The sequence below is a fragment of the Emydura macquarii genome, unplaced genomic scaffold (assembly GCF_026122565.2).
Source record: "Emydura macquarii macquarii isolate MOO-44397 ecotype Brisbane River unplaced genomic scaffold, CSIRO-AGI_Emac_v2 contig_2422, whole genome shotgun sequence".
Lineage (NCBI taxonomy): Eukaryota > Metazoa > Chordata > Testudines > Chelidae > Emydura > Emydura macquarii.
Genome location: NW_027132559.1, coordinates 9,334,184 through 9,351,073, shown reverse-complemented (window position 1 = coordinate 9,351,073; position 16,890 = coordinate 9,334,184). Strand labels below are relative to the sequence as shown.

Here is a 16,890-nt window from a genome sequence, read left to right as displayed (position 1 = left end):
AATATTGCAGGCTGTGACAACCCCCGTCAAAAAAGTGACCCCATGCCATGCCACCCTTACTTCTGCGCTGCTACTGCAGGCGGCACTGCCAGCAGCCACTGCTCTCTGGCCACCCAGCTCTGAAGGGCTCTGGCTGTCAGCCATGCACGGGGCTTACAGCCGCAGCCACAGCATGTGCGGGGGGGCTGACAGCTTGCGACCTCCCTATAACCTCACAACCCCTTATAGGGTCCCGATCCCCAGTTTGAGAATCCCTAGTCTTCACTGCTGGGGCTGCACAGATTGATGCAGTGGAATCAATTAAGCGGGCAGTGGAGACCTGCTCAATCGATCCCGGAAATGCTCTCCAGCCGAAGCAGTAAATCCACCCCCTTTTCCTTGAAAAGAGTAAGGCTGCGTTGATCGCAGGGCATCTTCTGTCGACGCAATACAGTGGAGACACTGCGGTAAGGGAGTGTAAGTAAGTCGACAGGAGATTTGCAAGCGACAGTATGTAGCTTATCATATCTTATATGTAGCTTATGTAGCGTATCTCCTGTTGATGGCAGCCAGCAGTATAGACCAGGCCTGACACAAGATAATATGCTGCTTAAAAAGTGATCATAATCTATCAGCTCAATAAACAGCTTAACAAAAAATTGGATAAAAATGGATTAATACAGTACAAAAATATGTATAACAAACATGGTAGTTTCCAGGATAACAATTATTTGTTTTATCCAATTTTAAATTTCTATTTTACATGATAGACCATAACAGAATTTTTAAGTATATGCTGAACAGGACTTTCAAATTAAGGTATTTACCAGTATACTATCATACTCTAAAATATGTTTATTGCTTACACCAAACACACGCATATAACTAGGCCATCTTTAAAAACTGCCTTAATATTTATCCAAAGCTGCTGTTCTGGTGTATCACATAAAATAACATTTTTTTATCTTTTAAATTCCTGAATAGGGTATAGATTTAACCGCAGGAGATGTTAGGGGCCAATACTACCCTTTATACAAGTCTTCAAAAATTAAAAACAACATAATATGTTACCTACCAGACAATTAAGTGCAGAGGGGAACTCCAAATAACAGCAGAGATCGTGAAACAAACCAGCCCCCAAATTCAAAGTTAAAACTGCTGTATGTTTCTCACTCAGTTTGGCTTTCCAATAATTATTTCCCCCTCTCACTATGAAGCAAGTTTAGGATGGAGTGTCAATTGTAACTTTTAATACCTTAATTTCCATGTTTGTGTTTTGGATGAAACAGGTTTTTTACTTTGACATTTACATATTTGCTACAAGTTTACACAGGAAGAAAACTTACAAAATTCCAAGGTTTCTTTATGGTCCATAGTAAAAAAATTTATTATTTTCATGATGGAAATGAAAACTGGCAAATGGGAAATAAAATGCCAGAAGTATGAACCATGGTAATTGACAATCAAGTCCTTACACTGTATTCACAGCGTATTTTATACAATAAATCCGTTTGCCAACAACATTTCTCCTCTGTTTATGTTCTCAGAGACCACTGAGTTTTATAATTATCTCCAAACAATTTTCTCCATCGTTACTTAAGCTCTCTCTAAACAGCTGGGTGTGCTGCCATGCAATATCACCATCCCCTCCACTTAGTTCAGCTTCCAAAATAACTTCTGTTGCATCAGAGAAATCTGAATAGGAATGAAGAATTTTGTCTGTTGGGACAGAAAAAACCCCAAACAATTAAAGTTCTGCCAGAGATAATTTATATTGATAGAATACATGTTCAAGAGGCAATCTGTAATGAACATTTAAGTGTCTGACTTGCAGATAATCAAATATATCTATTAATTCCACTGGTGGAAAAAGTCCCCTACAAATTATTATTATTTGTATTGTGATAGTCTCCAGAGGCCCCATTCTGCTACATGATCTACAAATACAAAGACAGTCCCTGCTTTGAAGAACCCATATATCTCCCCTGTGTCCACTTAAGGGAGTTTTGCTGGATCCTAATTTTAGCTATTTTCTCCAAATATGGAAAAATGTGGCGGGTGGGAGTTGTATATTGATTGTTCTCACATTTTTCCTTATCTTTGGTAAAAAGCTTGAGTAGGAAATGGTTCCTTTGTTTCTTCCACCTCCACTTCCCACTTACTAGTGCATTCCGCTTGCATTAGCCCTTATACTTCATGATTTAAAAAATAAAATCAATCAGATTTCACACTTACCTCCAGTCAGATCAACTTCTGCCGTGCTAGAGCGCAAGCTCCACCTTATTTTTCCACTGTGAAATGTCTGACTGTTTGTTCTAACTGAAATGTTGTCTATTTTTAAACCAACTGACCCACACTCAAACTTCCAGCAGATGTAAGCAGAGGATGACCCTTCTTTTCGGGCTAAATAAACCTAGATGGAAAGACATCATGGTTAAAGTATTAAAAGATGGATGCTGAGCACAGATCAAATTAAATGTCTTTAACTATTGTATAAGGACACCAAACCGTCAAGTAAAAAATTTAGTCTTTATTAAGTCATTGAATACAGTAGTACATTAGTAGCAACATGTCGGTGCCTTTTTGCTATGTTGCTCTTAAGTGACTGTTGCTGTTATGGGGAGTGTTGACAATTCACAATAGGGAAAGCGTTCCCAGGGGAAATGTAACTTGTAAGTGGCAGTTGTTCTTACCAGGTGTTGCTGCAAATGGGTCTACTGTAATAAGTTTGTACACAATAAAACTTTGTATAGAATCTCTTTCTAATTCCTCACTCTTGTTTTTATAGTGATATTGGATACTTGTACATTTTCAGTGAAATTTACTTAATTGAAATAGTAGGGGAAGATTTAATGTGCTGCATGGTATTTTAGTGAAATAGACTCAAACTGTTTTAAGTACGTAGGGTTCTGCTTTTTACTAAATTCAATGGGCACCGATTCTTCATCCTGTTTTGGGTCCTTTGCCCTTTTATGGTAGCGTAAAAGGGTCGGGAAAGCCTGTGTAACAACAAACAGATGTGTGGGACTCCTGAACTGGTGCAGCTGGCTCTGTGCCACTCTTTCTAGGCCGTGGCATGCCAGGAGTAAGAGAAGGGTTGACCAGAGTCCACTACACTCCAGCAACCCCAATCACTGTGATTATCCTTTTGGGGCCATCAGCAGCTGGCATAGCTTAGAGTATCCCTGACGTTTCTTGCCTATATTACATAGTGCCATAGTGCTTCTTTATTTGTGCCTACTTGTTTATACTGCTCAGCTTTATTGAAGGGACTGCAAGCAGTCTGAATTTAGAAGGATAAAATCCAGGTTACATTCTCATCCATGAGTAAAATTTTTTTGGAAGATGGTTAATGTAGACTTTAAGAAAAAACCTGAGGATACAAGGTTTTAAAAATCTGTGGATTTTAGATGAACAGGTTCTTATATTGCTCCTTACATTGTGCATGTTTCCACCAGATGGTTTTGGGGGAATCTGGTCTATTGAATTCTAGTTCTCTTCAGCTGGCTGGCTCTAATTCTATGACATTTTACCTCATGGACATGTTTGTTTATAGCACTGGAGCATATTAATAAGGTGGTGATTACTGCTAATCAGGATACTAGCAAGGAGGATCAGCAAATCCATTTTACTTGTATCAGTTTACCGTTCTTATCTGTTTTGCATTTCAGTTGGCATTTCTTCTCTACAGCTTCTGGGCTGAGATCCATAGCTAGCTTTAGGGTAACTTTACCTTTTGGGTAGCCTTTGGTAGTTTCCTCTCCCTTCATTCCAAACTAAAGAATGAACCTTTTTTTTTTTTCTTTTCAAATGAAGGCTTCTCTGGCTGAATTGTTTCTTGGACAGTTGCTTATCTGGACTCCAACTTCTTACGTTGTACATCTGCTCAAGTTAACAGACTGAACATTCCACAAGGTGGCATTCTGTAGAAGTGCCACGTCAGAGTTACAGGCCTGAGGGGATATCTGCTGTCAGTTCTCCTACCCACCCCCAATTCTTCCAACTTCATGGAAGAGCTGCTTATTGCTGGTAAACTCTTCTTGCTCAGTCACACAAATTAGTGCTCCCTGCCCCACTTGTTACATATAGCCAGAGTAGACAGCTAAGCAAAAGAGCAGATATCTGTATTTAAACAGAGCACTCCCCTGATTAGTGGCTAGTTTCATCACCAGGACCGTATGTTTCTGGCAAAAATAGGAAGACTGATCATATGAGTACCTAAAGGAATGAGGTACAGCCATGTTGTTAGCAGACCAGGGAAGGCTGAGAAGTAGCCTCATATCTCTCGATCTGATTTCATAGCCTTCCCTATTCTTCTTCCTCCACTATCTCATTCTGTTGCATCTTCTGTTACTCTTCATCTTACCTGCTAGCTGTTTCTCTCCTTTCTTCAATGTGCGCTTCCCTAACCTGTTCTCCCATGGTGCTCTTACAGGTTTCTGTGTACTGGGCCAGCACAGTATACAGAGTATACGGAGCATACAAACTTCAGAGTGAAATTAACTTCTCTGGTAAACTTCATTTTCCATTGTGGATAGGAGGCAAAGCCTGGCCTAAGTTGGTGGTATGACTGGACAGAGGGAGCAGTCAGGCTAACAAGATGTTAGGGAGAACAAAACAATAGTTGCTAATATAGAATGCTCAGTTCCAGACGTGTTGGTTGTTTGCTGAATGTCCCCTTCCCAATCTTAGCCTTAATTCCTCTGCCTCTTTCGATTTGGAGTGTATGATCCTTCTGTTGCTCAGTGTCTAAGCATATGGGAAGGGTTTGGTCAGGGTCTTCAATAATCTCGGTAATTGACAGTTTTTTCCCCTCTTGCAGATGGAGCTGTAATATTTAGGAAAAGGAACTTCTTCCTTTTCTGTGCAATGAAAAGATATGATATCCTACAAAGCTATTTCACCACAGCTGAAAAATAATTTAGACTTTGTAAAGAAGTATTCCTTTTTAATACATGCAGTATTGTGTGTGTCTGTGTGAACACAGAGCGAAGGTAGGTCTTAAACGTTAGTGCTCCAGCAGGGTTCTTGTTATCTGCAGAAATGTCAGTCATCCCATTCTGAAAGGCAAGTTGACTTTATTTCCAATTTCTCATATCAATTAACAATCTTATCTGAAGCAGGACAGTAAAATTTGGCTACTCCAACTGAATCCTTAAGCATTAAGACAGATTTTGATGCATAATATGCTTAGTAATTTTAGACTTCATTGGGACTATTATATTAATAATCTAGAAGATTCTACAGTAACTTATTTTATTGCAATCCTTACCATTTTCCAATCCGTTTCAACCTTTCTCCATAGAGACTCCATCTTCCACACACCTTTCTCCCAGCCAGTGATTTTTTCATTATTATTGGAAACTCGTGTATAGCTATCTTCCACTATATTGTAACTGAGGTGGAAAAGTTTAGAGATCTTCTCTTTCCCAGATGGAATAAAAATGACTTCTTTTCTCTTCTGAACAAAACCAAAAACAATATATTGGTGTTTTGCAATATATTTGAAGGGGATCATGCTAGTTTTGTTTTTGCTTTTTGTTTAGCATAAACATCTGGCAAATATATATATTTGATAAAGTAGATATATATTTGATAAAGTAGATAGATAAAGTAGATCACCATGCCCTTATCTATTCTATAAGCAGTACACCAAAGAGGTTCACAGTTCTTCATGAAAAACTGTACAGCAGCCAATTAAAAAATGCCAGAATTTTTTTCCATTGAAAAATATTTGCCCCCAACTTAGAAATTTTACACTACTTCGCTAGAATAAATATACATCCTTCCCAGAGAAAGGGGCAATAATTTATTTTAAAAGAATTGGTATCATGAATCTGTCTAAAGTAAATTGTTGTTTACAAAAGCATTTTCATGCTGATTGATGACAGGGGGCTGCAGGAGTTAAGTGTGTTAAAAAATTTAACAGACTGACAAAAAAGCAAATTATTAAACTATATTAAGAGAACAAGTGTAGCTCAATGACTAACATCGAAAGTTGCAGCTAACTATAGCAATTTACAGAACAATGTCTTTCTAAATCTGATAGGAAACAATAATAAAGATGGGCTTTCAAAATTAAGAGTACATATGAATTTGATAAAGATAACTGTAAAAATTAGAAAACAAGAGGAAATGGAGTACATGCACTTAAAATAGATTTCTAATCATCTTTCATATCATGAGATTCAGTAACGCAAAAGAAATAAAGTCTATAAAACATGTATAGTTGAAATAAACTCTAGTTTCTCAAATTTGAACATGGCCATAAAATCCATTAGTTCCACATAACTAGCTCTAATTCACCTATTTTACATCAAATGACAGGATCACTCAGAAAAGGATGTGCAAAATGGCAGGAATAATTCATACCTTTGTGTCCTGGCCTATCTAGGGTGGTTATTTTTAGGAAATTCTGTGTCAGCATAAGGGATTACAAAAATAAAAAACTACATTTAGCCAAGAACCCTGAAGTAAGGGGGAATTATGTAAACATTAATCCCATTTTGTGGGGGCTGCATTTACACATTCGCAGTGGGCACTGATTTACATTTTATTCACAAAAGAAATAGTCTGCAGAAAATTGCTCTCAAGCTTAATTAGTTTAGACTCCCCAGGATTCTTGAGGCAATTGTCAACAATTTAAGGTGTTTGTTTATTTCAGAATTTCATAACTGCCATTCTTTTGATTAAAGCCACAACATAAAAGCAGGAAATTTAGGAAAACTGGAAGTAAAACACCTTACTGCTAGTCTTCTTACATTTCCCGCTTTTGTTATGTTGTAGCTTTAATCAAAAGAAAGTCAGCCATGAACCTACAATTCAGAGACAAACACTTTAGTCACCTCTAAAATGATCACCAGTTCACAAATTAAATACCTCTGAACCAATTTCACCCCTGGCTACTCTCCAAGCCATTGAACCAGATATCCTTCCACCAAGTTCACCAGGTTTAGGAGTTTTGGGAGAAATGAACTCAACAAGCTCCACAATTATCCTCTCCAGGAGCTCTCTCTTTCTGCTTTCTGAAAAGGATTGTTGTCTCTGTAATAAGAAAAAAAAGTGCAAAAAACCTCAAAGAAAAAATAATCTTTCAAATTAGTTCCAACTGTAGCTCTGCCTTGGAATGATACCATAAGGAAATAAACATGAAAGACTCTAGATTAAACTGATTGTTAAAGCATTAAACTGGGATCACATGCACTAATATGCCTCAATCCTAATTGTATGGTTACTGCATGTCATCATGCAGTGACTTTAAAAAACAATTGAGTGCCCTAACTGCATATTCCCATACCTTAATCTGTTGGGATTTCTTTTAACGTAAACTCTAACTGAATTTCCTGGGATGATAATGCATATTTTTGCATTGTTAAAACATCCTTGTAACTTATTTTTATCCTAATTACTGATATGTACTCTCAACCTTAATTAATTTTTTGTCTGGGAATAGAAAGAAGGCATGATTATTGAATTAGCCTTTCTTCTACATGGTGGACTGTTCTGGTTACTAGCAGTCTTGGTTTGGTGATTAAGTCTAAGCATAAAAATCACGTGATGCCTGTACAGCAGATTCACCATGATGAACGCCATTACAAATGCAGTATGAGTTGCATATTTTTAAGAAGTAATACAATTTGAGTAAAATCATGCCATTCCACTTCAAGGTAAATCAAGTGAGCCCAAAGATGTCCACTATGTTATTAACATTGTTATTAACATAACAAGAGTTATTATATAACATTTTTTTACCATATGATTAAAAGGGTGGGTTTTCTTAAGAAAACAACTTTAAAAAATGCATTGGATTGAGAGAATCCATTTTTGTCTCAATGATTCCCATGTCAAATATGCTAAGCTGACATGTAACACTTTTTATTTCTTCACAGACAGTCCTGCAAACAGCCTGAGAGTCAGGCTGGGTTCTTCTCTTATAGCCAGTAAAAAAAATTCTGCACAATGAATTAGATCCTCTCTTACAACTATACCACCTTATGGTCTTAAAATTATACTCTCATTGATGTTATGCAACTCAACTGTTTGTATAGGTATAGCTGATAGAAATTTAGTTGACATATCTGTTGATGCACAACACAGAATAGAATCCAGCTCATTTTCTCTGCAGAGCCAACAGGAGTAAAAGGTAATAATTTCCTTTTCCCCACTAAAGTAAGGAGATATGACTGACTATACAAAGAACAGACTGGTATAAGTAGGTGACATTTTTATACTGTTACTTTCACAGAGGAGAATGGCACTTTAAGAATTCTCAGCTGACAAAAATCCTATGCTGTGACTGGTTCTTAATTGGTCTTATATAAAATCATAAAGTACATATAAAAAGCAATGTTTAAATTCTGTGGTACATAGAGGCCATTATCAGGACTGGGGCCCCCAGTACAAATACATTTGAAAACATAGTCCCTTGTCCAAAGAATTTACATAGTCTGTTTCCAATACACATCGTTTTAACAAATCAGTTGAGGAAAAGCTACGTACCATTTTATTAAGTCTGTCAACTGTTTCACGCAATGCTGCTTCTGTGATCTGTGTCCTTCTAGAAAGTAGTTCTTCATGTTTACAGGAATATCTCCAGGTGACATCAACAACCTCAAGCATAAATTGCAGAAGTTAAAAAAAAAATACATATAATGCTCTGCCTCTTAAATATCGGTGTATTTTAAATAGACAACATGATCAAGAGACTGTCTTCCCTTACAATAATCTAGCAGATCCCATTAAAAATGATACACTTTGCACCACTTCTTTCTCAAGGCAAAGTTGTATTTTTTATTTCATAGCATATTATTGTCCCTACCCCTACCTCATCCTTGGAGAATGCAATTATATAGGAGAGCGTCTTTCCCCAGCCAATCTCATAGAGAAGAGGTTTATCACAGACATTTTCACAAGGGTCACAATGAAGCCACCTCTGCTGGGATGAAGAATATACCTCAGTCCACACGTGATCTGCATGAGAGAGAGGCAGAGGATGACACTGAATGTTTTAGATGGGTTTTCTATTCTTACAGTCTGAGATATTAAAACTCTTCCAAATCAATTAAATGGGGAGCATAACTTGGAACTGTTTAGAGGGAAGACTGCATTTTCAGTTCATATATATTCAGAAACATCTCCTGTTAAATGTGAAAGCACAAACAATAAATTCTGCTTCCTTTTATTGGAAATAGGAGACCCTGAATGTAAGATGTAATGTAAGATATCAAGATTTCATCATGCTGAAAGCAGCAGTCTGACTTCAGTTGTAGACTATTTCATGTAATCAGCCAATGGAAATTTAACTTATGCCATTTTATTCATTAGATACAATAAAACTTCAGAGGTTACCAGTTAGCTAACATGAACACACACATCTAATAGTTGTAAGTGCCATTTTTATGCATGCTTATATTAAGTTTAAGTTGTTCTAGAGCACTGATACCTGTTGAATCCCAGACATATCTAGCTTCAAACCCCAGAGCTCTGCAGCACAGTGTAAAACAGTTAGCCCACTCTCCACAACGTCCACGTCTTGTTTCCAGAAGTTTCTCAGGATTATTGTACCTAGAAAATTAAACTTTATTCATTGTAAATTATGTGCTTTGTACATGTTAGTAGACTTTAACAGGAATATATATTTCCCCCTTCTAAATCTTTGAACCATTATAATCCTCTTGATGTTCTTTGGGTTCACAGGGGATCTGTTCTCAGTGCCACTGACTTCACACTAGTTGCTAAGATGACAGTTGCACTGGACAAAATTAACATTTGACTAACCATCTCCTTGTTTCTAGGAGAGCTAAAATTTACATGACTGTTCTTATTTTAAAAAACTCAACTTAGGTAAGGTTTTTGTACCCTAATCTTATTGACAGATGTCAGCACAATTCTGAAATTCGTATATATCTACTGCTACAGTCAGCAGAAATACGCCCTCTTTTGTGGGCTCCCAGAAGAGTGCAATAGTGTATTTGTGTCTTTTTTAAAACCTCTTTGATAATGGTGTATTTATTAGTTAAAATCATTACATGTCGAAAATGCACTTGTAAATTTTAACAGTTTTAACATCAGTCAAATATTCAGTAAAAAATCAGGGCCCTCTTTTTTAAAAGCAATCATTTAAAAAAAAATTAAGCATTCTATGCTGATTGGTGATTAAATATAAATAACAGCGCCAACAACATCCCCATGGCACTGTTTAAAATGATCTCTCTATTTATGGATCCATAGCATGGATTTCAATCTGTGTAGAACAAAATACAAGCAACAATCTCCCAACACTTTACAGAATACACAAATCCAAAGTGGCATTTTAGAAAATCCAAGGTTATGCTCACCTTGGGAATCTACTGCTGAACTGGCACTGGTTACAGTGATGATTTTCAACTCTGTTTGCATCCCATCTCAGATCATCATCATTAGGTGATAAGCTACCTTTAGACTCTGTTGGACCACCACACTTGCTGCAAGGAAGGTTATTTACCCACTGAAAAAATTCACCCTTAAACCAGTGCAAGAGCTCCAACAACAAAAAATCATCTTCATTCACATGGGTGCCTATAACATTAAAACATAGCGATTCAAACAAGTTCAGATTCAATTGACCTTTCCAACATCTACATAATTACTATGTCTAGACCTTTATCATAACTTAGAGTTGAAGTATGAACAAACAAATTATGATACAGATGTCTTTTTTTAAAGTAATATTTAAAGATTGAATAATGGTAAATAATATCATGTTTAAAAAAAGCCAAAAAGAAATTAGAATAAGGAACTGAGCAGAAGAGAACTGAACACAGAGAACTTTACCATAGAATGTATTAACTCATATTCTTCCAAACAGAGATATGGAATAGCTTTTAAGCAATGAATAACAATTGTTTTGACTCCAAAATACCAAAAGTTTTTTAACCAGAAGCTAGTGGCAGTGTAGCCAAATACGTGTAGTACGAACAGACTTTTTAAAATTGTACTGCACTGTGCATATTTTTCAATAATTAAGGTTTGTGAACAAATTTTTGAGTTCATTCATAACTCTTAAGCAAATGTGCCCTTTCACTTCAACTTATCCAAACTAGACATAGCTGTCTGGCCCCATATCTTTCTATTGTCCAGCCATTTCCCTTATCTATGCTTGAATACCAGACTCTTCTATTCACAGGAAGAGGTGTATAGCCTTCTCTCCTACTGTTGATAACCCACCATCTCGTACAACCCCATTGCATCTAATTGATTTTAAAATCCAATTTTGAGACCCATCTTTTCTTTGTTCTGACTCCTCATCACCTCTAATTTAAATATATTTTGAATATTATACCTTGAGTGTTCCTCCCTCCCCCATTCATAAACATTTTCCATAAATCTGACATTTGCACTTTCATCACCCTGACCATATCACAGTCACAGATGTTAATGCCTATACAATAATTTACCTATTTGCTTGTTTGTATTTACAAATTGGACTAATTATAATATGATATTTTTATAATGAAGATGCTGTACAAAACAAAGTTGCACTACATTTTCAACATCCCGAAAAAAAGATGTGGTATACGGAGATGGATTAGATGATCCAAGTTGGTGCTACTCTTTTATAAGCCTGATCTGAATCTTCCTATGGATTTCACAATTTGTTTGTCTAGGTCATAATACTCCTTGTGTCACCAACGCCATTAAACTTACAGTGCCAGAAATGTGAAGGGCATGATAAAAGAGGGTAGTCTGTTAAGCAAAGTGCAAGCAGATAAGTCTGGTATTTAAGACTGAATTTTGATTGAATAAAACCTCCTTTTTAGCATTATACAAATGAAAAATGTTCCATAAATGATTCTACAGAAATAACATCTTTTGCTTATATGCTGGATATGCTTTGTGTTTATTTCACTGCTACCTTTTCTCTGAGCTGTGAGCCAGAAACTGAATGAGGTAATTTCAATCAATGGACAATTTTTTCTTTCTGTTGGTTAGTGGTGAATATAACGATGCCCCTCTACGAAAAGAAAATTGCTGCTATAACATAAATATCCTTCTCTGGGTTCATAAAGTGAATCCTCCATAAAAGGCTCAGCATAAAGCAATGACAAATATGATCTGTTTCAACAAGAAATGATTGTTTGAAAATATCCAGGTATTACAAAAGTTAAACGTATACACAATTCTGGTCAATTTACATTGCTATGTGGCCAATGAGGATGAAGACAAACGTAATCTCTTGTTCAAATGACCATAACTTTATCAGGGTGGTTTTTATGAGCCAAATGCCTATAGCTTTGACTTGGTTTTCAAAATCCCCAAAATGTTTTAGATCTGCCTCTAATAACTGTTCTCCAACAGCAATGGCAATTTCTTTAGGTGGCTGACTTAATACAACAGTGACAGATTTACAAAGAAACGGGAAGAGCAAATTATTTCCTAGCAGCAGTAGCTACCCTCTTTCAACCAACCCATTCTCAATGGAGTATGTCTTTCTATATAGCTTTTTAAAATTAAAGCTAACACACTACTGTTGCTTTTAAGTTGTCATTGCCTAACAAATGGCAGTGGTTTTCCCACATTCTTTTACACCCTGAGTTTAAGATGCAAGGTCTGAAACCTTGAGTACTGCTTTGGATACATCAGCTGTAGAGGATGAGGTCACATGAACACAAGCCCCATCCCCCTTAAAGCAGAGTGGATAAAAATCATTATTTTTAAAAAATACCAAAAACATCAATTTTTTGGTTTGAATCAACTTTTTAAAGTTAAATAATATTTCTTGTTTACCTATTACTAGTTAGTTCTTTCCCTTTATTGTAGTCTCAAATTGTTACAGCAGATGTGTTGTAGTAACTTTTTTAGTTTCTTAATTGTTGGAAGAATTTCACATTTTACATAGTGATTTTTTTCTTTTAGGTAATTTCATACTTTAAATGCTCAGTATTCTTATTATGTGAACACAATCTCAAACATAAAACTGATAAGCAAATACCTCATCCTATATTTGTAACCAACATAACCTTGTAATATACTAAACTTCTACAAGTAAAGAAAGCTGAAATTCTCTGATACTCATCCATCAGGGTTTACAGTTTGAAGTCAATAGGACTTATGTGCCTAAATCACTACAGTACTTTTGAAAATCCCACCTTTTGGTTCCTAAATCTGGGTATAGAGGCCTAATTTTACACTTCTGTTAATGGAATTTTTTAACATGTGTGCATAAAAATTTCAAAATATATTTCTTAAAATATAGAAAGTCAAACTTTTCACTGTTAAAACTGAAGCAATTTTATTTTGAAGTGGCAAAGATTTTATGCCACTAAAAGTAGTTTTTATTAAACATACAGTTTAAGATCCTGATGCTGGACACACTTCTGCACATGCTTCACTTTAGGCAAATAATCAAAGGGATTATTCATGTGAGTGAAGTCACATACTTGTTTGCAGGATCATGGCCTTAACTTCCATTATTTTGGTTTTTGCCTTTTATATTTCTATAAAATTCAGAAAAGACACTACCAAAAGTGGCATTTTAAAATAGAAACAGCATTTGTAATTTAGTTCATTATACGTTATAAACTAAAGTTGCAATAGTACAAGTTTTCAAATTAATTTTACAAAGTCTCAAGATGATCTAAATCAATTATTTAAAAAAATAAACAGTGATTTTAATCAATGATTTAAATTGCTCCGCCTTTCCTTAAAGACGTCCATTTATTATCTTCATTCTACTCCAGATGCAAGCAGCCAAGTAATACATACAGAATCCTGCTGCATCTAGTGCTATTTGCTGCTAGTTTAAAAATCTGGATTCAAGTAAATTTTCTTTGCTCTCTCATCCCTCCTCCCACTCCCAGCCATGAACAGATGGACAGCAGATGGGCATAAAAGAAAAGCATGCAAAGGAAGAGAAAATACAAAATTTAAGAGATCAGTGCACAGTGGATGAAGGGAGGACAGATGAGAATGGAAGATAAGACAGAGAGTTAATAAATTTAAGAAAGGGTTCAACTGAACTGAATTTATGAAACCTCTCAAAGCCCCATCTGTAAACAACACAGTACTTTGCTTCAGCCCTGTGCACATATGGATTTTAAATGCATATGATGTGCTGTTACTCAATAGGTTAACCTGAAGGATAGAAGAAATGTGAGCCTCAAAACTTCATCTAATATGATTCTAGACAAAGAAAACAAAACTAAACAAAGAATTAGTATTAATTCTCCAAGCACTTTTCTTTTTTGACAAAGAAGATAAACTAATTGAATAACATGGCATACTACACAATTCTGAATATTAGTGTAACTTAAAACTAGAATTCTGAACTCACAAAAATATAATGACAATCCTACCCTATAACATGTAATAGACATACACATTATGCCCAAATGTTTAACCTAATATTTTTAGTGTCTCGTAAATTATCAGAACTAATACCTTTGTCCACTTTTCTGGCTTGCGCTAACTTTTCTTGAGCTCTCTCTTTCAATTTTTGGACTGGAATAGAAGCCAATGCTTTTTTCTGAAGCGACTGGTTCTCATATACTAGCACATGCTGAAAGTTTGATTGAAGGGTTTTAAAGAAGATTATTTCAGCCTCCTAATATGGAAAAAACATAGGTATTATTACAATCTATGGAAAACATTTTCTAGTAATTGGATGAGTTAAAAACATCTGGTCTTTTCTTCATTAAGGTGTAAACTGAAAAACCCTTTATTGGAGGTAGTGATGTCTACTGTTAAGGTTTTTGAACATTTCTTGTTATAAGATGTACTGGAGTGAGACTCAGGAAACCTAGATTCTATTCTCAGCTCTCCTACCTTCATCTTGTTTACTGTACCACACCATCAGATTGACTAAACGAGTTTTGGTTATCCTATTTCTAATTAGGCATATCACGGCCTTTCATATCCTTCAGGAGGGTCAACACAGTCAGGAGCAGCTTTGGCAGCACAGCTTCTCCTTCCAATTCCCAAGCAGGTGCAGCTCCCTTTCTCCCTATCCACTGAGGTACCTTAAAGCTATATAAAAAACCCTAGGAAATCAACTACCCAAAACAATGTTTAGCAGCAATTAAGGAGACACCCACCCACTTAAAACCTTAAAAGCATGGACATAAGAAGTTACGGTAGAAGTCTCTTGTATGCTCTGCCACCTTCATTGCCTACAACACAGTTGATGATAGACTCCAACATGTCATATAAGGCTTTCTCTTCCACATCCAAAAAATACCCAAAAGCAATATATGCCCCAACTTCATCAAACTTGCACTCTCAGGGATATGCATGTTATAGGCATTACTAACAACATTACTAATTTTCTTTCTTGTCACTAGTGGGAAAGGTGTTTGACAGTTACTCGAAAAGCCAGGCTGAAGCCTACAACAAGGCCGGCATAGTCCTAAAGCTGAAGCACAAGGGATTTGGCATTGACAAAAGTGCTTCATGGCCCATTCCTGCAGTCACAATGGATAGACTTTACATACTTCTTCCTTTCTCAGAGAGAGCTCAGATTAGAAGTCCATTTTCCCACGCTGTATGAGGCAAATAGGAATGGTAGTTAAGGAGAATGACCTTGCTCTTATTTGGTGGGGTTTCTGATCTCTGGCCATTATACCCTCTGGTGCACATATTATAGAGTACCCCAAGATTTGGAGGATTGATCATCAATTAGATGCAGAACTCATACTAGGTATGACAGCATACAGATACTCATGTCCTTCTGTTTCATCCATTTGTTGTGTTGGGTAGGGTGAAGCTTATCAGTGTAATGGTGCAAGACTATCAACCTCAACACTGCTTTTTCAGCAGTATCTTTTGGCTCAGGAGCTGGTAACTGGGCATGGGGGAGGGTCTCAGCTGGTACCATCCAGCCACTAGATTTGAGACTTTCATTCCACTCACCCACCATATGCACATTTACTAACAATAAAATATCAACACTGAATTGGCCAGCATGGCAATAGCCATATTATTTTGTCTACTTTAGTCCCCAAACAACCATGTTTTGTGTGGGCTGTTCACATCCTTCCTTTCTCCTCTCCCACCCCCAATAAAAACCAAACAAATAAATCACCCATAAATAAATTTAATTAAAAATGTTCACATTTTTTAAAAAATGAACAAAAACAAAAATGGAGATGGATATTTGAATGACTAATTTCTGCATGCTTTTGGACTTCAGACTTGTGTCTCAATATCTATGACTTTCAGAGGCCTCCAAAACATTCTCCACTTCAGCCACAGGATGGCGGGGCTAAAGATGTCAGTCTGCAGGGACCCTGGAGATCTGAGCTGCTGGAGGCCCCACTGCTTTCAGCTGCTCGGAGGGGAGGGGCAGGCTTGCAGTTCCCAGACCACCCTCCTGCAGCAGGGCTCAGGTTCTCATCCTGCCACCCTGGCTCGGGCTTCAGTTATCTGCCATCAGTCCCATACCCCCCATTATTTTAGTAAAACTCACAGACAAGTCACAGGCTTTTGTGAATTTTTGTTTATTGATCATGACCTGCCTCTGACTTTTACTAAAAATAATTATGACAAAATCTTAACCTGAATTATAGGGCATAGTATGCTTCAGGGGGTTTTCAAGAGGTAAGCAATTTATTGGCCTGGATCATAGATGGCTTTCCCCAGGGGGACATGGTTAGTTTTGGTGCTTGATCAGCTGATTGACAAGCTTCAACATCAGCCCCCACTCATGTCCAATAAACTCAGTCCCTTGGTTTACAGACATCAATGTCGTTGTAGACAAGGACATTTAAGCTACTAATTTAAGACAAGTGGGTCTGCCACCTCCACTGATAAAGGCTGTTTCATCATCTGTATTACTCTATTAGGCAATCTGCTGTTATATACAGTTTGGAGAGATACATGCAGACAAGTAGCTTGATCAAAGATAATAAGTTCTGAAAGCTTTTTGCCCATTCAGCC

The 16,890-nt window shown here is 36.7% G+C and overlaps 1 protein-coding gene and 1 long non-coding RNA gene across 3 annotated transcripts in view; one reads left to right on the top strand and one right to left on the bottom strand.

Annotated features, from left to right (window-relative positions):
- Window positions 1-16,890, top strand: part of LOC137162269 (uncharacterized) — a 48,007-nt gene that overhangs the window by 19,395 nt on the left and 11,722 nt on the right. The window lies entirely within an intron of this gene.
- NGLY1 (N-glycanase 1) overlaps window positions 461-16,890 on the bottom strand; it is a 30,305-nt gene continuing 13,875 nt past the window's right edge. Inside the window, exons 4-12 of the mRNA XM_067561892.1 lie at window positions 14,398-14,560; window positions 10,317-10,536; window positions 9,422-9,543; window positions 8,804-8,949; window positions 8,479-8,589; window positions 6,859-7,023; window positions 5,252-5,440; window positions 2,215-2,392; window positions 461-1,698 (exon numbers count right to left, since the gene is read on the bottom strand). Of these exons, the coding sequence (XP_067417993.1) occupies window positions 1,523-1,698; window positions 2,215-2,392; window positions 5,252-5,440; window positions 6,859-7,023; window positions 8,479-8,589; window positions 8,804-8,949; window positions 9,422-9,543; window positions 10,317-10,536; window positions 14,398-14,560 (1,470 nt within the window). The 3' untranslated portion in view covers window positions 461-1,522. The remainder of the gene's footprint in view (window positions 1,699-2,214; window positions 2,393-5,251; window positions 5,441-6,858; window positions 7,024-8,478; window positions 8,590-8,803; window positions 8,950-9,421; window positions 9,544-10,316; window positions 10,537-14,397; window positions 14,561-16,890) is intronic.